Here is a 22,623-nt window from a genome sequence, read left to right as displayed (position 1 = left end):
TCATAGCAGCACCTTCTCGTTTTCACGGAAGATCTGGGAGGAGAGCTCAAGACAGTTTACCCATTCACTGCAGACACTCACTGCGTGCCTCTTCTGAGCATGGCGTGTCCTCGAAGCTGCTAAGGAGAGCAAGGTGGCCCGTGCCCCCAGTGACCAGTCAGCAAAGTAATGACGCTGGACAAGAATTGAAAATGAGTTGCCCCCCTAGTCTCTGGCAAGGGGGCTGTTCTCTCCTCGGGGACATGAAAAGTCAGGGACCCACATGACTTTTCTGCTGTTCCTCGATTTGGATGTGTCCCCAGCTAAGTGCTTTAGTAAACGTGTCCTCTACATGTATACATACATACACATACATGTACATCCACCCCCACTGATACTGACAGTAGAGGTGACTTCCTTCTTGGAAGCCCAATGGCTTTGCTGTTGGTGGTGACAGGAATCAAGGGACATTTGAGGCAGGAGGGTCCTGGATGAGGCAGTGCCCAGGGCACCTTCTCTGGCATGGGGTTCTGCTAAGGAAATACATACTGTGACATCCAGCTGGGTAAACCATAGCAAACGAGTTTCCACAGGATGGTGGAAACAGCAGGCCAGAGGTCTGTGTCCCTTTAAATGCCCTTGGGCCCCTAGGGACACGGGCTCACAGAAGGCTGGGACACGTCCTGATTATCCCTGCAGTGCTGCCCTCCAGTGCCTGTACTTCCTCAGAAATGAGGTATGACCAGTAATGGAGAATACAGCTCCCCTCTACCCCCACCTTGGCCAACCCCTCTTTCTGTGTTTGTCATCTTTGTCACTACCACGACTGCCTGCTGACAAAACACTCCCTCTGCCAGCCAACCTGCTCCGGTGCAAGCCAGAGGAGGGAGCTGAGGTTGAGTCGGGCAGAGGGTTTAACTCAAAGTCCTGTGCTGGCTGGGGAGGCCGCTGGCTAACCCATGAGACCACCACTGTGGCTGCGTCTCTAACTGCTTCCATATGGGACCACAGGCTGCCACAGCCTGAGGGCACCTAACCCACAAAGCCCTGGTAGTCGTGGGACCCGGGAAGGCATTTCCAACTTCAGAGTGAGGACCAGGGCTGGGATCCTGGGGTCCATTTTCTGCTCTGGGTGGGGTTTTCCAGGGTCTACTTCCTGGGTGAGTGAAGTCACAACATGGGGGGAAAGCAGGTGGACAAGTGTGGAAACGCACTTTAGGGGACCCTTACTTTGGGGACACTTGGGCAGGCCTTGGGAGCCCTGGTGGGACTGCAGGTTAGGTGCTGGGCTGCTCACTACCGCGTCAGTGTTTCAAACCCACCAGCCCCTCCGTGGGAGGAAGAGGAGGCTGTGTGCTCCCTTAAGATGTTCAAGCTCAGAAAGCTTAGGGAGGGTCGCTATGAGTCAGCAGTGACACAATGGCAGTAGGTTTGGGTTGGGTTCCATCAGGCCTAAGTGATGAAGTGAGATTGGACCTGGGGTGGCCTGAGAGGTTTAGGGGGGGCGTGCAGTGTGGAAAGTCCTCGTGCAATGGACAAAGGACTCCCTGGGACCACTGGAAGGACACCTGCTTGGACCAGGGACAGGGTGAAGGGCTCATGTGCTCAATGCCCGGAGGTCTCTCCCAGCTCTGCAGAGCTCCTTCTGAATGCTAGGCAGACCCCAGAGGCCAGAGCCTGTGGAACCTGATGAGTGGCATCATCTGAACATGGGCTATTTGGGGGGTGAGTCTGACTCCCGAATCACGCATTCATCTTGACAAAGTTATCGGGGTTGAAGGCTGGCGGGAAAACCCTCCCTTTCCAAGTTCCTGTAAGTAGCACCGAAATCATGCACACCTATGAAAATCCTTTAAAGGGGGAACAGCCACAACCTGCCCCCCACCACTTCATTGTGTGTGTGAGCACACATTTATGTGATTAATTTCGGCTTCTTAAAAACCTAACACCTTGAAACGCCAGCCCTGCTCGTGAGTAATTATTTATAAACAGTGTCATAAAAGGCTGCTTGACTGCCAAGAGTGATCAACTTCTTCCCACCACTTCAAAGGAAATCAAAAAACCTTTCCATCCACAGAGCCTTTTGAGGTTTAACGAGGAGCGTGATTTAAAATTCACCAGAAAACCCTTAGGTATTGGAGCTCTAATACACAGCTTTCTTGGACAAACGTTTGATAAAAAAACGAAACATACCATTATCCACACCATCGCCTGCTTTAATATTGCCCAGGGCTACTATAAATGTTCACTTTGTACCAAATCTGATTTTCTCATGGCGAAGGGGCTGCCAGCTCATGCGTCTGTGCCCTCCTCACCCACCCCGCCCCTTGCTCCCTGCTCTTCTCTCCCCTATGCTAGTCACTGGCCACGTGGCTGGGGCAGGGGTGGGGTCAGCTCAATGCCCACACCCGGTGCCTGGAAGAGCCGATGGCTCCCAGTGAGCACAGGCCATCTGTCGGCTTGGAAGGAGGCACTGGAGTTGGAAGCAGCAGCCCAGGGGAAGGGAACTAGACGGCGGATGTCAAAGGACTTGAGCTCAGTCAGTGTCTGCCTTGGGATGCTCTCCAAGCACCTGGATTCTCTGTTATAACGTAAGAAGACCAAACGTTTCCCAGACTTCCTCGTCCAAAGCAAGGTGTCCCCCCCCCGCCCCCACCTGACCCCCTTTCCCAGGCTGTGCTGGAGCTGCCGGCCAAGGCCGGGGCAAGCAGATAGAAACGTCTCCTCTTTTTACTCAAGCGGTTGGAACTTGTGCCAATGGGCAGACATAAACAAATAACACCTCAAAATGCTGGTTCTTGGGATCCGATCATTATTTCCTGAACCAGCCTCCAGGCCCAAGGAGCACATCCAGCTATTCGGGTGGACAGATGAGAGGCCTGCTTAGTCAGAAGCTAAAACCAGACAGGGCTGGCTTCCCGGCCCCTGCTGGAGACCCACTGAGCAGGTGCAGTGTGGAGAAAAGAGAGGCGAGAGAGCTGCTTTGGGAAAAGCAGGGGGTCCGGGAATGAATGGGAAGGCCCGGCACAGAGGGAACTGGGAGGTGGTGAAGGGCAGGAGGTGGCTGACGGAGGGGGGTGTAAACCTAGCCGCCCACGACAGCTGTCCAGCCGACACTGGCCACATTCCAACCCCAATAGAAAGAGAACATCTGAATTTTTAAAAACCTCCTAGTGCCGACAGTTAGGCACTGAAAAAAAATGGAGGAGCATGATCAAACTAAGAGAAAGTGGACCTAACGCCCCCCCCCCCCCCTCGGTAGGATCAGTCCCATGAAGGGTGTGAAGCCCTGGGGCCACCTAGTTTCTCACAGTTCAGAAAGTGGCCTTCTTGTCGAGTGGAGTTCTGAACGCAGGAAAGTCTCACTGAGCTCCGCTTCATCGGAGCCTCCACAGGCAATGCCCTGAGCCCTGCCAGGTCGGGACATCCTTCCTGCCGCCCACCTCCCTCCTTCCCGAACCAGACACAGGAGGTCCCGGAGGCCCCGGGGACCTAGGGATTGCTTACTGCTTTCTGCATGGGGGAGTTTTGAGGAGCAATGAATTGAAGGAGGAATTTCTGTGAATTGGGTTCATTTTACTTTTCTTTCTTGCACTTTAACCTTTATTTGGCTTGACTTTGCCTTCGCTTTACTCTCCTCTCAACTTCCCTTCCCTGCGGCTTGCTCTCCCTGTACTTCCCTGCGCTGCACTTGGCTCTGGCTGTGACTTGGCTCGTTGGCTTTGGGTTTGATGTGACTGTCCTTTTTCTTTGCTTTGCTCTCTTACCTTAAATGAACTCTTTCGTCTACTGTCCACTCTCCTTCCTTGTTCTTGGGCTTCCACTTCCTTTTCTCTGCGCGAACCCCACCGGACTTACGCTGGCCCCGGCCACGTGTGTGTATGCGGTCATGGGGGCAGTGAAAAGGCGCTGACCGGACTCACAATGCTCAGACTCGAGCCCCGGGGTGCGGGTGGGGAGGGCAAAGACAGCTTCTGTTAGAGCAAAAGTACTCTGAGCAGGCGGGGTCCAGGGCATGAGGTTTGGCTGCCTTGTAAAGGCCCACCCACACGGGGAGGGTGGGTAGAACAGGGGGGGCGGAAGAGACACTTCCCCAGGAAACAGACACTTTCTACAAAGCCAAGTAGATCACCCTGGAAAGGAGGGCTGGGGAAAAGGCATGCTGGGAAGGGATTCTCCTGGTCTACCCAGGCCCACCTGGGGCAGCTCAATGAGAGGATGGGATGTGCCCTTTGGGCTTCCAAGTGGTGTTTCCAGACACTGGTTCTCCCTGGCAGCTCACCCAGGATGGGAGCCATGTATCATGTGGCAAGCCAACTGGGGAGAGGAGAGTGAGAAGCAGGCTTGTTCTAGCACCTACCTCCTCTCAGTTTCCCTGCTCTAGCTGTGGGGCTAGCCCACCTGCCCTCAGGCTGAAGTTTGGGCAACTTGGGAACTCATTAACTAGTGTCAGTTACGAGGCCACCGAAAAAGTTGAAGTGCTGCTGCCTCTTGCCTAGGTTGACCAGCCACCCAATGTCCACATGCCTTGGAGAGCTTGAGTTGACACCGGCTGGGATTCGAACAAATACGAACTGATTCCATGAGTCGCCCTGAGGTTTTAATGGGAATGTCTTGCCCAGAGGATTTCTTCCTTCCGTAGAGTGTTTCACTCATGGAAACCCACAGGGGCAGTTTTACGGAACCCTGTCCTGTAGGGTCACCGTGAGTCAGAATCGACGCCGGGCAGGAAGTCTGGTTTCGTTTGGGTGCACCACAAGACTCGGCCCCATCCCAGGTTGTCAGAGCTGCCCCCCACCCTGCTGTGCCCTCCCGGTGGCTGGCGTTCCCAGGTGTCCCCAGAATGAAGCGGGTCCTGGCGGTGCAGAAGGGGGCCCACCATGTGCGTACCGTTGTCGTTGTCACGATGCAGGTGGTCGATGATGAACGCGATGGTGTCGTTGGGCTTGTAGATGAGAAGCTGCTCCAGGATGGCCTGCAGACACGGGGCAGACACGCCACTGGTTAACGCTCCATGTGGACACCCAGGACCTTGGTGGCCTGGCACGCTGGCTGCCATGGACACCACTGATGAGGCCTCACCTCCCCTAAAACAAAAACCAACTCATGGCCATGAAGTTGATTCTGGCTCATAGCACGCCTGTTGGACAGGGCAGACCTGGACCTGCGACTTTCCAAGACTAACTGCTGACAGTCATGGACAGGCCCATCGTTCTCCCGAGGAACGGGTGGTCATTTCAAACCGCAGCCCAGTGGCTGAAGATACACCACCAAGGAGTCTCACCTAAGCCGTCAAAACAAACCACAACAAGAAGCTCACTGCCCTCGGGTCAATTTCCGACTCACAGACACTCTACAGGACAGAGCTGCCCCGTGGATTTCCAAGTCCGTGACTCTACATGGCAGGACAAAGTCTCATTTTTCTCTTGAGGAATCTCATTACACCACCACACACACCTTCAATGTAGAACCCTTCCCTGGCTGCCGTCTGCTTGGGTTCCCAGGAGCAGAGGCAGGAATGAGGCACCTGGGGAGGCTGAGGTGGAGCGGCTGTGCCCTGACTCAGCGCAGTGGGCATACCCAGGCCCTTCTCCCCCTCTGGGCCTCCCAGACAAGCCTTCCTGGGTCTTCCTCGTGCACCTTGCTCAATACCACCTCACAAATCTAGCCAGGCTATGCCCTCAGCTTGGACCAGCTTGTCCTCATTCTCCTCCTGGCTGATTCTACTCTGTTCTCGGTCTCAGCAGACGTGGACTTTCCTGACTTCAGGCACTAGGGAAATGCCGTCCTACACTCTGCAGACCCCATGACTTCCCCTTGGTAGTTGCCACCCCATTGTCCTCAGCTGTCCTGGTCACTGTCTCGCCCACCAGACTGAGTTCTATGGGCCTGTCTACTGGAACCCGCCAGCACCCGTGTCTAGGTGCCCCATGCAGATGTTTGCTGCGGGTCATGGCTATCCGTCCTAAGAATACTTATGCGTCAATTATCCAAATAATCCTGGAACATTCTGCCCATGTGATCCAATTCAGCACACATATTAACGCACAATTCCCTGACCTTCTTCATTAGTCCCAGCTCTGGTGGCATAGTGGGTTGTCCTGCTAACCACAAGGTTGGCAGTTTGAAACCACCAGCCGCCCCACGAGAGAAAGATGCGGTTTCTACTCCCATCAAGAGTCAGTCTTGGAAACCTACATGGGGCAGTTCTACTCTGTCCTGTAAGACTGCTGTGGACTGGAATCAACTCAATGGCAGTGAGATTAAGCGAAAGCAAGGAGTCCTGGTGGCACCATAAGTTGGGCTGACTTCAAGGTCGATGGTTCAAGGTCATGATTCGTTTGGGAAAAGACCAGCTCCTCTACCCCCAAAAAACATACCGTCTTGGAGACACTATACAGGGTTGCTACAATTGAAATCAACTCATGGCAGGTGGGCTTGAGCTTTGGGTGTTTATCAGTGAAAGGCGGTCCCAGAGTTCCAGAACAAATCGAGCAGAACTGAAATGCTGCAGCTGCTAGGAGCTGTACTGCTCTCACGAGGCGCAACCTTCTGCTCTAGGACAAGCAGGGGCCGAATTTAGCCCCTGTGGGGCAAAGGGAGTGTGGGGCAGTAGGAAGAGCAACAGATTACAAGTAGTCCTGGATCAAGCCTTGCTTTGCATATCACCAGCATGTCCTTCCCCTCTCCCGACCTCAGCCTCCCCACCTGTTAAATGACAAGGTTAGACTAACTCATCCCTCGTACACTACCTTGTATACCTTGAATGGGTACAAAACCAAGCTGACTGCTATCACGTCAACCCTGACTCTTAGCGACCCTGTAGGACAGTGTAGAATGGCCCCTGTGGGTTCCCAAGGCTGCAACTCTGTTTGTTTGCTTCCCCCAAACCATTTTATTGGGAGCTAATGGAGATAGCATAGTGTTACATAGTTCAATTGCATCGAGCACTGTTGTACAATTTCTCCCACGATCAGTTTCAAATCTTCCTTTTCTTTCTTGAACTCCTTGACGTCAGCTCCCTTTTACCTCCTACCACCACTGTACCCCCTCCACCCCGACCCAGAAACCCCGAATCAACATGCGGTCCCTATAGGTTCATCAGTCCTGGGTTTCATATACTGAAAAACAGAAGAACAAAAATTCAAGAGGGTCACCCCCAATGACCAGAAACAGCTGAGCTAAACCCCAATATGAAGAACAACAAAATACAGAAAATGGTGAGAACCACATCAGGCCCAATGTGCAGCAGAGGGGCATCAACTGACAAGGCTTAAACAGTTCGAGTCAGGCTTATCAGTCAGTCAGTCATCTCTCCCAGGCACGTAGGTAACCAGTTTCTCCTCACCCCTCTCTTACGGACAGAGGGAGCCCACCAGGGCTTATTTCCTATGTGGTTCCCACACATGTATGGGGGGCTCCCGCTGTCATCCACAGCCTTCTGGAGACCAGCTCCTCACCACTGAGGCTCTGCTTCCATTCCCTCCTGGGTCACTGGTGTCGGTGTGCTTCTTCCATGTGGATTTAGTTGGCATGTCACTTAGATGGGTGCTTGTTTGGAGACAATCCTTTAAGACCCCAGGTGCTATTTTATCTGATAGCCGGGCACCATCTAACTTCTTCACCACACTTTGCTGTAGCACCCATATCTCCTTTGATCCCTTCCTGGGAGCAAGAAGCCAGCAAGGCCATGAGGTACGAATTAATTGTTCTTAAGTTGGAGCTAGGATTTAGTGGGAACCCAAAACCCATTCCCTGATCTATGTTTTTAATCTGCCTGTGGCCCCCTTTTTTACAAACCTCCTTGTTAATTTAGGGTAGTGAGTCTTATCGATCATCTCCTTGGGGCATAAAGATCCTCTGTTAATATTTATTACCTTTGATTAGTCTCTGGTACTAATTTTTTAGAGCCCTGTTGAGAGAGGGACATTGAGCCAGTGTAGGCTAACTCCGTATCACAGTACCTGAATTATTCACTTGCACAGAATCCACCCTTTCCTGGCGGAACACTATTTACACAAACAATGGGAGTCAGTTGTCAGGGAAATGTTACAATAGTATTCACTGAGAATGTGCACCACAGGTTTGCCAGAATAATATATATCCTCATACCTCATACAGGGCATTGATGCAGCAAGATCGTGATGATACGCCTACTCACGGTTCCACAGTCTTGCATAGCTGCCTTCTGCTTCCTCGAACACCATGAACTTTCATTTCAGTCAGTTCACCCAGTGAGTTCTCTGCATCAAAGCTCCCACAGATGCAGCTGAGGCTGTAAGACTTTATAAACAGAAAGTCTCACCTTTCTCCCACACATCAGCTGGTGGTTTCGAACTGCTAAACTTGCAGTTAATAACACAACGGGTAATCACTACAGACCCACTCCCCTGAAGTGGTACAAGGTGACTTTAAATGGTCTGTTCATATCATTTTACTTTCAAATAGCTGTGTGCTTTTTACTTTCACTTTTTAAAAAAATGGTTTCTAAAAAATTGAGTTTATTTTCAGGAAATAATTGAGGGAAAAAATATGAGTCCAGGTTAAATCTGATAAAATGTAAATAAGGCCTACAGTCTAGTTGATAGTGTCCTGGTCTGACAAGCACTACAATTGTATAGGATGTCACTCTGGGGGAAGAAGGGGGAAGGGTGCACCAACATGCTGCCATCTTTGTAATCTCCTGTGAGTGGACCTACGTTTATGTAAAAATTTAAAAATTAAAAAAAAAGGAAGAAAATGGTAAGAAAAACGAAGTAAAACATGAAGGGAGCATCAAACCAAACCAAACTCACTGCCTTCAACCAGTACCAACTCGAGTGGAGGAAGAGGGGAAATGAGCTCATACCAAGGGCTCAAGTAGAAAGAAAATGTTTTGAAAATGATAGTGGCAACAAATGTACAAATGTGCTTGACACGATGGATGGATGGATGGATTATGATAAGAGCTGTAAGAGCTCCCAATAAAATGATTTTTATATAAGTCAGTATCAACGCATAACAACCCTATAGCTGGGCAGAGCAGAACTTCCCCTGTGCGCTTCTGGGATGGTCACTCTGTACAGGAGTAGAGAACCCCATCCTTCTCCAATGGAGCTGCTGGTGGTTTCAAACTGCTGACCTTGTGGATCGCAGCCCAACGGGTAACCACTATACCAGTACACAAGCTACTGAAGAGTGCAGACACCGGAGTGAAAGCTTTCTTTAGCTGTCTCCTTGCTCAGGAATCACCATGAATGACGCGCCAGGTTCTCCAACACAGACCACACGCCTCTAGCGGCCGCCACCATCACCAGCAACTTCCAATTCATTCGGCTGGCTATTTTCTTTATTGGTGACTGACCACACAAGTACATTTTGTAAAATCTCTTTCCAAACTACTAACTTTTGCTAGAAAGACACAGATTCAGGTTTCTTAGTCTGAGCCCTGGTCAAATGGGTCCAAGCCAGAGACTTTGAGGATCTAAGGACCACAAGAAGTCACTGCAATTGTGCCTCTGGGGATGAGGTATCCCTAAAGAAAGCAGACAAATGTCCTGTGAACTGGGCTCCCGGTGCCTTTTGGCCCTCAGAACCTTTGGGTGGCTGAGAGTGCTTCCTGTCCAGCTCCTCAGTCTTGACCTTCAGGAGAGTGTGGGAAGGAACATTGGGGAAGCCATGGATTGAGCTGGGCACCCAGGTGAGACTGAAGCCCAGGAAGAGTGCTTCAAGAGAGAGCTGCCCCAGTCGCCCCTTCCCCCAGAAGAATTTACTTCAGAGGACAGCACTGAAGTTACAGCTCAGGGAGAGAGACGTGTCTGATCAGAGCACACGGGAGCAAATGAAGGGGGAGGAAGAGAGAGTAGAGCATATCCTGGCCCATCAAGCCTTGAGGACAATATCCCTAATCAGAGCAGCCAATCCACAAAGAGGATCATATGGCTGGCCCCACTACAAGACAGGACAACCCTCACTGACCCATATCCCTACAGGGGATAACACTGGAGACACAGTGTGGGAATTACACCCGATCTGATCCTACCACACCAAGGCAAAACACTAAGGGCGTGCAACAGAACAGCAAGGGGAGCAGAGCAAGTAAGTCCCTAGGGATACCAAAAATAGACTTTGGGACCAGGGCATGGCACCCTATCAGACTCTACCAGAAAACACTCCTAAAGGTCAACAAACAGACCTTGAACTATTTACAGGCTTTCCTTTTTTTTTTTTTGTCATTGTTTTTTTGTTGTTGTTTTGTTTTGTTGTTTCGTTTTGCTGTCTTGTTTTTGTGCATATTATTATCTCTGCAGGTCTATCTAGATAAGATAGGCTGCATAGACAATCTGGAGGAGAAAACAACAGGATGAATGGTTTCCAGGGGGGACATGGGACAGGGGAACGTGGGGGAAAGGAAGTGATGTTAACAAACTCAGGGACAAGGGAACAAGTGATCCAAAATCAGTGGTGAGGAAGGTGCAAGAGGCCTGGTAGGGCTTGATCAAGGGCAATGTAACCAAGAGGAATTACTGAAACACAAATGAAGACTGAGCATGACAGTGGGACAAGATGAAATTAAAAGGAAATAGAGGAAAGAACTAGGAGGCAAAGGGCATTTGTAGAGGTCTAATTACAGGCATGTGCACATGTAAATGTATTTATATATAACCATAGGGAAATGGATCTATGTACTTAATATCTATGTGCTAAGAATTAAGGTTGCAGATGGACATTGGGGCCTTGCCTCAAGTACTCCCTCAACACAAGAACACTTTGTTCTAATAATCCAGCATTCTATGATGCTCACTTTCCCGATCCAATTGCTGAAGACAAAGCGGGTGCATAAGCAAATGTGGTGAAGAAAGCTAGTGGTGCCCGGCTATCAAAAGCTATAGCATCTGGGATCTTAAAGGCTTGAAGGTAAACAAGTGGCCATCTAGCTGAGAAGCAACAAAGCCTACATGGAAGAAGCACATCAGCCTGCATGATCATGAGGTATTGAAGGGATCAGGTATCAAAAAATCATATCACTATTATATTTCTTTCGAGACTCATTTGTTTGTTCTCTGGCAATCCACAGTATATTCAGTACTCTTTGTCAACACCACAACTCATATTCAGCAAGTATAATAGGGTTTTTTGGTGGTGGAGTGGGTTTACAATTCTGGTTATTTTGGGGGGGTGGGTTGGGTAAAAGGGAAACGATGTCAAGGAATCTAGGAAGAAAAAGAATGTTTGAAAATGGATCATGGTAGCAATTGTACAATACTGCTTTATGTGATTGAACTATGGAATCGTATGTTATATCAAAATACAGACAAAAAATGACAAAATTGAAGAGAGCTAACTATTCAGAATTCATGGATAGTTAATACATATATCATACCAGTCCATGGTTCAATCACGTCAAGCAGTATTGTACAATTCCTACCACAATCCGTTTATTCTTTTGTGGGGAGTGAAATGGAGACCCAAAGACCATGTGTAGGCAACTGTACATCCCCTTACAGAAGGGTCTTGGGGAGGAGATGAGCCAGTCAGGGTGCAGTGTAGCAAAGATAAAACATACAACTTTCCTCTAGTTCCTAAATGCTTTCTCCCCGGCATTACCATGATCCCAAGTCTACCTTACAAGTCTGGCTTGACCAGAGGATGTACACTGGTACAGATAGGAACTGGAAACACAGGGAATCCAGGGCGGATGATTCCTTCAGGACCAGTGCTGAGTGGTGATACTGGGAGGGTGGAGGGGTTAGAAAGGGGGAACTGATTACAAAGATCTACGTATAACCCCCTCCCTGGGGGACGGACAACAGAAAAGTGGGTGAAGGGAGACGTCCGACAGTGTAAGACACGACAAAATGATAATTTATAAATTATCAAGGGTTCATGATGGAGGGGGAGCGGGGAGGGAGGGGGAAAACGAGGAGCTGATGCCAAAGGCTCAAATAGAAAGTTATGTTTTCAGAATGATGAGGGCAACAAATGTACAAATGTGCTTGACACAATGGATGGATGGATGGATGGATTGTGATGAGTTGTATGTGCCCCCAATACAACGACTGAGAGAGAGAGAGAGAGAGAGAGAGAGAGAGAGAGAGAGAGAGAGAGAGAGCGAGCGCGAGCGAGAGCGCGAGCTGCCCCCAACTCCTGGCCCTGATGAGTGGAGTAGGGTGGGAAATGCTGCTGCCTAAACCCTTCTTTTGTCCCGGGTGACAGCCACCTGAAGGGGACAGGCCTGGCTCAAAGGCTTGTCCTGGAGGAGGGAGCGGGTTAGTGGTGGCAGAACACAAAGATAGCCAAGTCCTAATCCTGTCCGGCCTGCCTGCCTCCCGGACTCCTTCCTGGGACCCAGGGGCGGAACCGGGCGGGACACGGGGCATCTTCAGAGGCAAGGACAACTGCAGGGGTGGCCCTGTAGGAGCCAGGCGCCTCAGGTCGGGAAGTCTTGCGGCTCACACCGACGGCACGGGCCTTGGCCCCTGCCTGAGAGGAAGCCGCCGCCACCGCATCCCTACATGGCCGTGTTCGTGTCGCGACAGGGCAGGCGTGCCCGGGTCACCTGCATCATCTCGAAGATGTGTTTCGTCTCCCCGTACTCGGGCATTTCCGGGGGGATACGGTGCGGGGCCGTGGTCTTGTCCATGCTGCCGGTGCTCCCGGCTCCGCTCCTAGTAACCGCCGTTGCTAGGGCCGCCGCGCCGAACGCTTGCACGCGTCACCGCCCCGCTCTGGGCGCGCCGCCGCCACCCCGAGTCCCTGCAGCAAAGCGCTCGGCGGCGCTGGCCAAGGTGGCGTCCCCCGTCTGGCCTCGGCTTTCTAACTGTGCGTCTTAGTGGGGACCACGCTTCGGGTCCTCGAATAAGGGGTGCCCCTGGCAGGGCTCAACCCCATGCGCACACCCGGCGACCCTCCGAGAGGCGAGTCGGCACTTCCCGGCCCCCAACCCTGAGCGCCGTTCGCGGGCCTGCAACCCCAAGACGCCGGATCAGGGGGGGGAGGTCCTGGGAGAGGGAGGTGTCTTCACGGGGCAGGCGGAGCCGAAACGCAGCCTCGAACAGCCGGCGCCGGCGGCCTCCCGGCGGGCTCCCAAGGGCGGGGCCGGGGCGCCGCGGGATCTGTTGCCACGGCACCCGCAGTAACAATCCCGGCCCGGCCCCGCCCTCTCTTCCTGGCGTTCCCCAGCCTCCCCACCCCGCCCCCACCACCCAAGGCCTGGGACGGACCTCTCCGCCCCTCGGGGGCCGCAAACACCTGAGGAGTCACTGCAGCTTCGGGACGCACCGGGAGGCGAAGGCTGCAAGTAGGCCAAGCAAGATTCAAGCGTGCTGGGGCCCCGAGGAGCGCCCTGGAATCGAACCTGGGAGTTAGGGGACAAAGGTGAGGGGTGACGGGGAGAGGATTGGAAGCGGAAGCCCGGCGGGGCGGGGCTTTGGGGGAGAAAGGAGCCCCCCTAGTCTGGCGAATTACCTGTGGATTCAGGGCAACACTGACCAGTAACAGTAAAAACCAACTAAACTAAGCCCACTACCACCGAGTGGATTCATAGCAATAGGGCTTCTGAGACCAAATCTCCACCAGAGCAGAGAACCTCAGCTTTGCCCTTCAGAGCAGCTTGTGGTTGAACCCCCAACCCTTGTGGTTAGCAGTCTTACCGAACAGCGCCACCAGACCTTGGCCAAGAGTAGCAGCCACCATTTGCTGAGCTCTTTTTTTGTGCCCAGCTCACAACAGAACGGTACTGGAGAGGGGGTATGTATGGCAAAATCATTACACAGTAGACAAACAGTTCAAGTCCTGGGTGGTGTAGTGGTTACTCCTTGGGTTGCTAACTTCAAGGTCAGTGGTTCGAAACCACTAGCCGCTTAGTCCATAAAGAATCACAGCCTCAGAAACGCACAGGGGCCGGTTCTACCCTGCCCTGTAGGGTTGCAGTTGGGTGTCAGTGAGTTTGGTGTTTTTTTTTTAAGTTCAGATCCTGGTTCCACCTCTTCCTTTGAGTTTTGATAAACTACTTAATTGCTGTGTTCCCCACTTCCATTACTTGTGAAATGAGGATTTTCAAAGTCTTAGACAATAACTGTCTGTAGGAAGGAAGGTCTGGTGGCACAGCGGGTCACGCCCTGGGCTGCTAACCAAAGGCTGGAACCCGCCAGCCACTGAAGGAGAATGAGGACGGAGCTTCCCTGTAGTTTTACAGCTTCAGAACCCTGCGGGTCCTGTGAGTTTGGAATAACCGGAGGCAATGGGTGTGGTTTGGGCTGGGGTACATTGTAAGCATATACCGTATATACTCGAATATAAGCCGATCCGAGTATAAGCCGAGGTACCTAATTATTACCTGGGAAACCAGAAAACCTGATTGACTCGAGTATAAAGCCTAGGGTGGAAAATGCAGAAGCTATTGGTGAGTTTCAATAATCAAAACAAATGAAAATAAAATTACTAAAAATTGAGACATCAGTGGGGTAATGTATTTAAATATTTACTTTAAATAAATAACATAAATAAAAGGACAAGTCATTTAACATTAGTAAACCAGCACAGTAAGTGGAAAATGAGTTCAACAAAAGCAATACAGTATCAACAATGATACCTTAAGAAGTGTACTATTCCCTGAGCTCAATCAGCAACCAAGCTAAAATGTAAAGAGTTAAAATCCTTCAAAACTTGATTCCTCATCATCATCCTTATTCCAATGCAGAGTTTCAGCTGGTGTGAGGTCATCACAGACGCTGTCCTCACTGAGATCGCCGTCATCACCATCACTGCTGTCATTTTCATACAAAGCGCAGTCTTCACTGCCACCCATAGCATTACTAATACTACCTTTCTGGAAGGCACTTCGCACCATGTCTTCTGGAATGTCTTCCCATGCATCTCAAACCCACTTTGCTATTAACTCTTACGTCAGGCTTCATGAAAACAGCAATCACCTGCGAGATAATGTTACCTGGGGGTGAGGGGGACAGTGAAATGTTACACCTCGCTGGGGTACCACTGACCCATGTCTAAGCTGAACCCGTCTTTCAGCACATTTTTTGTGCTGAAAAACTCGGCTTATACACGAGTATATACGGTAATAGATGAGGAATGCCATTTAATTTACTCTTTGCAACAGCCCTGTGAGAGAGTAGGTGCCTTCAAGTTGGTTCCAGCTCATAGTGAAGCTGTGTACAACAGGATGAAACACAGCCCGGCCTCGAGCCCACTGTTGCAGCCACTGTGTCCATCCATCTAGTTGAGGTCTTCCTCCTCTTTGCTGCTCCTCTACCTTCCCAAACATAACGTCCTTTTCCAGGGGACTGGTCTCCTCTGATAATATGTCCAATGTATATGCGGCAAAGCCCCTCCTCCTCTGCCCCTGCTTCCAATGAGCATTCTGGCTGAACTGGCAGTCCGTGGGACTTTCAATATTTTTTGTCAGCCCGATCGTTCAAATGCATTGATTCTTCTTTGGTCTTCCTTATTCCCATTTTACAGACAAAAAAATATTAGGCGAATCAGAGAAGCGCAGAGAATGAGTTGGCTGGGTGACTTTGGGCAAGTCATTGCCCCTCCCTGGGCCTCACTCCTCAGAGCATCAGAATGTGAAGGCCCTGTGGAAAAGCTCTACTCTACCATCCCTAGTTCCTAGATGCATAAACCGATGCCCAGAACGCAGGGAAATCTCGGCCAGGGTCACCATGAGGTCAGCAGAGCCAGAGCTAGAGCTAAGTGCCCTGAGCCCAAGGCCAGAGCCTGTTCCACCAGCCCAGAGATGCTCCTCCGGCTGCAAAAGGGCACAGTTGTGCCTCTCCCTCAGCAAAGCACTGCTTCAAAGGGTGCACGCCTTGGGAGGCTTGTCAAACTCAATGGCAAAGGCAGCCATCGCCCCTGAACAAAGAACCCAACAACCAAGCCCGCACTTTGCACCGCAGAGGTTGTTTGCATCCTGGACGTCTCTGAAACGACTTGCCTTTCTCCTCATTTATATGAAGCCCTAGGCACTTTTCATACCACGATTTAATCTTCTGCAGCAGCCTGGAAAAATACAAATCAATTAAAGCCTAAAACCTATTGGGTAATCATTTTTCCCTACCTCTTCCCCGAGATAGAGAGGTGCCTCTCATCCAGACGAATTTGGCTGCAGAGGCTTGCGTTCAAGGCACGATCACTTTGGATAACTTGTGACAGCTCCTCCCTTGGCACGTCTGGCGGTGCATGTCACAAGTTGCTAGGATCAAGAACTAAGTCAGTTTTACTTGCAGGGGCTCTTGGGGCCACCAGACAAGGCTGTGTCCCTGGGGAACCTGGCAGCCCCAGGAAGCCCCAAAAGGGTAGCAGGGAATGAGGCAGGGTAGGGCAACCCAGCAAACTCTCGGCGTGGTCGCTTTGGGACGGGGAAAGGAAACAGCGAGCTCTGGGCTGTAAGGAACCGTGGTGGTGCTGTGCTGTTACACAAGGCCAACAGTTTGAAAACCACCAGCCGCTCCTCGGGAGAAAGATGAGGCTGTGCATCCGTGTAATACTTACTCTCTTGGAAACCCACGGGGGCAGTTCTGCTCGTCTGGTGGGCAGACCCGGCCTCCTTTATGCTGGGCTTTCGTGGTGGTGGAGGGGCAGGAACAGTGAGGACAGTGGTCTATGTGTCAGAAAGCATGGGATCTAGGTTGTTTCCTGCACAAACTGGCTGTGGCACCCTGGACTCATCCTCGCTGGGCCTCAGTTTCCCCCCAACCCCACTATAAACCTTCGGGGAGTGGATCTGCAGAGGTCTCTCCCCTCTAACATTCCGTATATTCCATGTGGAGCGTTTTGCATGCATTCAACACAATTGCAACATGGAGAGGGCCAAGGCCGCAGCCCTTTCTCTGCCTCCGCTCATGTAGGCAGCAAGGTGCGTTGTGGACTGAATCACATGGGACCATGTGTAAGGGATGAGCAGAGAGCATGGAGGTCCTGTCACCACCTAAGTTGCAGTTAATGTGGGAGGCCCGTGACTCTGCCGACCCTAACCCTTGCCCTGGGATTCTACAAGCTGGAGATCTTAGATCCCTGCTCCAAGCAGAGCAGGGAAACTCAGATCTCAAACGGGACAGTCAAGTGCTGACTTTTCTGCCTCCCCAGCTTGCTGGGAAAGGAAGAATCCCTAGACTTCCCCACCAAGGGCAGAGGGTTTCCAGTCATTTGGTCCAAACTGCTCATATGCTGGTTTGGCACCCTATGGCACATTCCTTGGTCCCAGGTGTTGCTGACACCAGGAGGAAAGGTTGGAGTGTGTGTGTGTGTGTGTGTGTGTGTGTGTAGCTACCCAGTCTGTGGAAATGGGGTAGCTCAGAGAGAAACTGTGTCCACAGCTGAGAAAAGGACAGTCTCATTTCGTGGCACGAGCAGGTCCTTGGTGGGTACATGGGTCAAGTTCGGTGGGTGACTCCCCAAATCCTCGTCAAATGGTGCAGCCTCCCAGCACCTCCCTCTCCTCTCTGAAAACTGGGGGTGAGACTGACCCCAGCACTCAGCAGAGGGGGTCATCGTCCTCCTCGCTGACCTCTGGCCTGGGTCCTCACAGCTCCCCTCCTCTCTCCCCAGAGGTTGCGGCCCCCCTCCACCCGAGGAAGACAATGAATGAGGTGAAGGAATCCCTTCGCAACATCGAGCAGACGTACAAGCTCTTCCAGCAGCAGCAGTTCACCTTCATCGCCGCGCTGGAGCACTGCAGGGAGAATGCCCATGACAAGATCCGGCCCATCAGCAGCATCGGGCAGGTGGGGCCTCCCCGAGGAGGGGCTGGGGCTAGGGCACACCGAGGGCCTGCCAGACCCCGAGAATCCAAGCCCGGGCCCCTCCCTGGAAAAAAGGCCCAGAGCCGATGCACTGGTTTCTTAAGGTCGCTTGCTGTAGCAAGACTCCTCAGGTCTTCAACAGGAAGGTGTGGCTGCCCAGTTCTAGAGGCCAGTGTTCCAAATTCAGAGTGGTGTCAGCAGAGCCCCTTCTCCCCACAAGCTCTTGGGGGTGGGGTGGGGTGAGACACTTTCTTACCCTCTCCGGCTTCCTGTAGCCCTGGACGCTGCCTTGCCCTGCAGTTGCAATGGGACTTCCCAGGAACTTGGTTGGATTCCTGCCTGCCTTTCTGTGTCTCTCCTATGTCGTAACACCATGCAGATAGGATCAAGGACAATTCCCCCCACCCCTGCCTCTCTCTCTCTCTCTCTCTCTCTCTCTCTCTCTCTCTCACACACACACACACACACACACACACACACACACACACACACACACACACACACAAAATGATCCCATTCGAAAACTGGTAACTCCTTCAAAGACCCTATTTCCATACAAAGGTACCTTGACAAATCAACTAAATAAAATGGTTGGGGTCTTAAGTCAACCCATAATGGATAGGTACAGATTTGCCCAAATCGGGGCCAATCTTGCCTGATGGAATGATTCATTCATTTATTCATTCTCCTACCAAATATTTGAGTGAATAATATACCCAAGCTACTGGGCTAATTCTGACTCATACTGACCCCTTGGCCTGCAATAGGTTAAGTGTTGGGCCAGTAACTCTCCTCTACCAGCCAAAGATGAGGCTGTCAGCTCCCAAGTGACAGTTCTGCTCTGTCCTATAGGGTCACTGTGCCTGAATAACTACGTAGTTAAAAACACAAGCCCAAGCGGCAGACTATGGAGATTAAAATCCTGTGGCTCTGCCATATGCTACCTCTGTGACCTTAGGCCAATGAATTTGCCTCTCAAAGCCTCGTTTTCCTTCTCTGTAAAATGGGAATACTACCCATACCTCAAATGCACTACAATTAGGTTGGTCTGCAGAGCGACTGAAATCCTCCACAGAAAACACTTAACCCAGGACTGGCTCCTAGTAAGACTCAGCCAGTATCTGTCCTCCAGTTCAACTCACTGTGGTTTGAGAAACTGCTAATGCCAAGCACTGTTTATGGCATGCACTTAATAAACCTTGGGGAGTCCAAGTGTGTTCTCTGGAACTTAAAGGTTGAAACACTGAGCAGGGTTACTGGCTTGAGCCTCGGAGCAGTAAGGAACTCACCTAAAGGGCCTTCAGACAGGAAGGACGCCACCTGTGGAGAAGTCTGCTCTTCAGGGCAACTGCTCAAAGGAGTGAGCAGGAACGGAGAACAGGCTCAGAAGCACTTAGGAGAAACCCACCCTCCAGGCTATGGAGCAGGAAGTGAGACAGCCTTGCTGGTAGTATCCTGAACATATTAAACCTGCAAGAAAGTTGAACGGATGCCACAACACACACCCTTATAACCCTTACCTAGAGGCACCCCATTTTAACAGCCCTGCTGTGCACTACACACCATACACGCACACACACACTCGAACAATTTGAAAGTAAATCTGCTACAGTTTTAGGATCTCCAGCAGCAACTCAGACTTCTAAGGGTGCCCAACAGTGGGTGAAGAAGATGGGGAAGAGCGCTGAGATCCACGTCCTCCCACCCCACCTCCACCCCCCGAGTCTCGACCAATGCTGTGTGGTCCCAGCTCCCTCCCTCACAGAAAGGGTGGGCAGGTAGATGTGGCCTCAGACTCAACCAAAGGCTTTGAAGGACTCTCCCTCAAGTGTTGACTCTACTCTTACCACCCCTTCCCAGAGGTAACCAAGGGTTACCAGCCAACACTCCAGGTACCACTAGGCTCCCGGCTGTGTTGTGGTTACAGTGTGGAGTAGCGGTGTGGGTGAGCGTATGCCATGGCAGTCAACAGCCCCTTCCTCCTTACAGAGCCACGGCGTACCTGGCAATATTTGGGAAGAAACCGCTTAGGCCATTTTCGGGCACTAAAATTTCTTAGGGGCAAAAAGGTCCGTGCTTGCAGAACAAAACCCCTGGATTAGACTTAGAACTTTTTAGGTGCTGGAGGAGGTAGGTCCCACCTGTGGAACGTTGGGAGAAATATCTGAGATGCTAATCCTGCCTGGATCAGACCCAGTGCTGCTTTAGCATCAGATCAGGCTTTGTGCCCTTGCCTGACCTCTGATCCGGTCACTGTGACATCACAGGTTACCCTGGAGACAGCTCAACCTAGGAAGGGTCGAAAGTAGAATATAATTCTGACTTATAGTAACCCCGGACAGCACTACGGACCACCACCCAGTCCTGCACCATTCAAAACAACTGTTCTGTGTGAACCATTGTTGCAGCCTCTCATCAAAGGGCTCTTTTTTTGCTGCCCTTCCCCTTTACCAAGCATGATGTCCTTTTCCGCGGGCTGTGCTTCTGAGATGGACGTCTTTGTTGTTGGGCAGTATTCTTCACCACTGTCGTTCAAATGCAAGTGCCAACTGCCACATGCATCGGAGGTGAATGGAAATACCACGGCTGGCTATGGATACTTAGTTCTTTTTCTGTATCGCAGGGAATCCAACATGGTCTCCTGAGAGTTTTAAGGATTTCTTCTTGATGTTGAGGAACTCCCGAACCTTTTAGCATTGATTTTTGTTTGTAAAGTAGGGATCAAGTTTGATGTTTCCCTCGTGGATAACTATTTCATTCCGGTTCCGAGTTGGCCATCATTTCTGAACCTTTGAGGCCCAGTGAAACAAAACCCCAAGGATTCTAGTTTTTCTGAGTCAGGGTAGCCCAGTTCTTGAGCGGGTTCTCTAAGTGGGCCTATCTTTGAAAAGTCTGGGAGCCAGGCCCCTTTGCTTTAGTTTGCTTACACTGTGGGGCCTGGGGAGAACGATTTCGGCTGTGAGCCAGAGTCCGGGGGTGTAACTCAGCTACTTCCATTGGGCAGGGTATTTCACCTCTTTTAGCCTCTGCTTATTCATCTTTAAAATGCAAGTAAAAAAAGGTTCTGGTGAGAGATCAGTCCTGTAAAGCACTTCACACAGTGGCTAGGATGCTCCATGATATGGTATAGTGGGTTACGTTTTGGGCTGCTACCTGCAAGGTTAGCAGTTCAAAACCACCAGTCACTCATGGGCTTTCTGCTCCCATAAAGAGTTAGTGTCAGAAATCCACAGGGGCAGGACTCCTCTGTCATACAGGGTCACTATGAGTCGGAATCATCTCGATGGCAGTGAGGTTATGTTGCAGTGCTTGCAAGTGACAGGCAATTCCCTTCCCTCCTAATCTGAGAGGGTGCAGGGTAGATGCTCCTGGACGTTTGCCTGTTGGTGTGGCCGCAATTCACACCACGTGGCCTCTGCAGGTGCAGAGCTACATGGAGCACTATTGCAACAACTCCACGGACCGGCGGATTCTGCTCATGTTCCTGGACATCTGTACCGAGCTGAGCAAGCTCTGCCAGCGCTTTGAAGCCCTGCACTCTGGCACCCCGGTCACCAACAACCTCCTGGAGAAATGCAAGACCCTTGTTAGCCAAAGCAACGACCTCAGCAGTCTCAGAGCCCGGTAAGCCCCCAGCTGGTGTCTTGGAGGCCTCAGCGTGTGTGGCCATTCAAGTAGGAGAGGCAGGTCCTGGAGGAGGGAGCAGGTTTTTAAGGGTCCAGGTGACAACGCTCAGGAAGCTCTTGAGATGTTGCCATCAGGAGAGTCCCTGGGGCTCAGGGGCAGAGTTTGAAAAGATCACAGCGAGTTTCAAGCCCTCACTAGGCTTCTAAAACCCCTGTCAGTGGTTCTCAACCCAGCCTTTTCATACCAGCATAACCTGGGCTTATGGCCCCCAAGCCTCGGGAGTAGCCCCCCAGCATGGTGCTCAGGGTTAAGACCTCCCCCTGATGATTCGGAGGTAGAGTCAGGATCACAGGCCCCAGCCCTGGTCTGTCAGTTGGCAGGTGCTGGCAGTGGGGGCAGACAGGGGCCTCTCTCACTGTGCTACAGGTACCCTCACGACGTGGTGAACCACCTCAGCTGCGACGAGGCCAGGAACCACTACGGCGGCGTGGTCAGTCTCATCCCCTTAGTCTTAGACTTAATGAAAGAATGGATCGCCCACTCAGAGAAGCTGCCTCGCAAAGTGCTGCAGCAAGTGAGTGACCCCCAGACGAAGGACTCCTCCTCCTCCTCCACCACCGCCAAGGAGGCCACCTGTCCTCACCATACCACAGACACCCAGACTCAGTTACAAACAAAGCAACTTAGGGGACTTCTAAAGGGCAGCCTTAAACCTAGTCTGAAAGACAAAGGATGTTTAAAACCTCCCTGGAGACCACCTGGTGGGAAACTATAAACCAAAGCAAGTGACCTACTGAGTAAAGTTGGGGGCTCCATTCTTTCACTGGGTTTCCAGGGGCCGTCCTGTTCATTGGTACCAGTCCCTGCCACATAAGAACCCCCCAGAGGGACTGGCAACATACACCACTGAGAACCTCTCTCTCCTGTCTTCACTAGCTTCTCACTTTCCCTGAACTCTAGAGGTCAGGCTCTGGGCTATGGAAGGAGTCCCACTCACATAAGTTGCCAGGACAGTGTGCTGTTGATGGAGGGTCTCAGAAAGGCTAACAAACAGAGGAAGGGCAGGTCCTTGCTAGGCCCTCCCTGTGTCGGGCCTGCCCTGGCAGTGGGCTCTTGCTGCGTAACCAAGTTGGAGAAGACGACCCAGCTTCTCCTGGCAAAGCAGGTGCTCCCACCTCATGGGTGGGAGTTGTTTTAAAGTCTGGTTTGTTGAAACAGCCTACATATGTTTGGTTCTCTGGTTCAAAGACACAAAGAGAGTGGACCTTGGGGAAGG

At 51.5% G+C, this 22,623-nt stretch overlaps 2 protein-coding genes across 3 annotated transcripts in view; one reads left to right on the top strand and one right to left on the bottom strand.

The window, feature by feature from the left end:
* AK8 (adenylate kinase 8) overlaps positions 1–12,601 on the bottom strand; it is a 162,717-nt gene extending 150,116 nt beyond the window's left edge. The window contains exons 1-2 of one of the 2 annotated variants that reach the window (XM_075559083.1): positions 12,518–12,601; positions 4,870–4,954 (exon numbers count right to left, since the gene is read on the bottom strand). In XM_075559083.1, coding sequence (XP_075415198.1) covers positions 4,870–4,954; positions 12,518–12,601 — 169 coding nt within the window. The remainder of the gene's footprint in view (positions 1–4,869; positions 4,955–12,517) is intronic. The other variant, XM_075559084.1, reaches the window with a different exon arrangement.
* A 4,957-nt stretch (positions 12,602–17,558) lies between these two features.
* On the top strand, positions 17,559–22,136 carry SPACA9 (sperm acrosome associated 9). Its single transcript, XM_075559082.1, has 3 exons — positions 17,559–17,702; positions 21,142–21,344; positions 21,774–22,136. Exons 1-3 carry the CDS (start codon positions 17,559–17,561, stop codon positions 22,120–22,122), a joined length of 696 nt encoding a protein of 231 aa, XP_075415197.1. The 3' UTR covers positions 22,123–22,136.
* The last annotated feature ends 487 nt before the right edge of the window (positions 22,137–22,623 follow it).

Source organism: Tenrec ecaudatus, chromosome 10 (assembly GCF_050624435.1).
Source record: "Tenrec ecaudatus isolate mTenEca1 chromosome 10, mTenEca1.hap1, whole genome shotgun sequence".
In the NCBI taxonomy this organism is placed as follows: domain Eukaryota; kingdom Metazoa; phylum Chordata; class Mammalia; order Afrosoricida; family Tenrecidae; genus Tenrec; species Tenrec ecaudatus.
The sequence above is the reverse complement of the archived record's forward strand: the minus strand, read 5'-3'. Positions and strand labels throughout refer to the sequence as shown.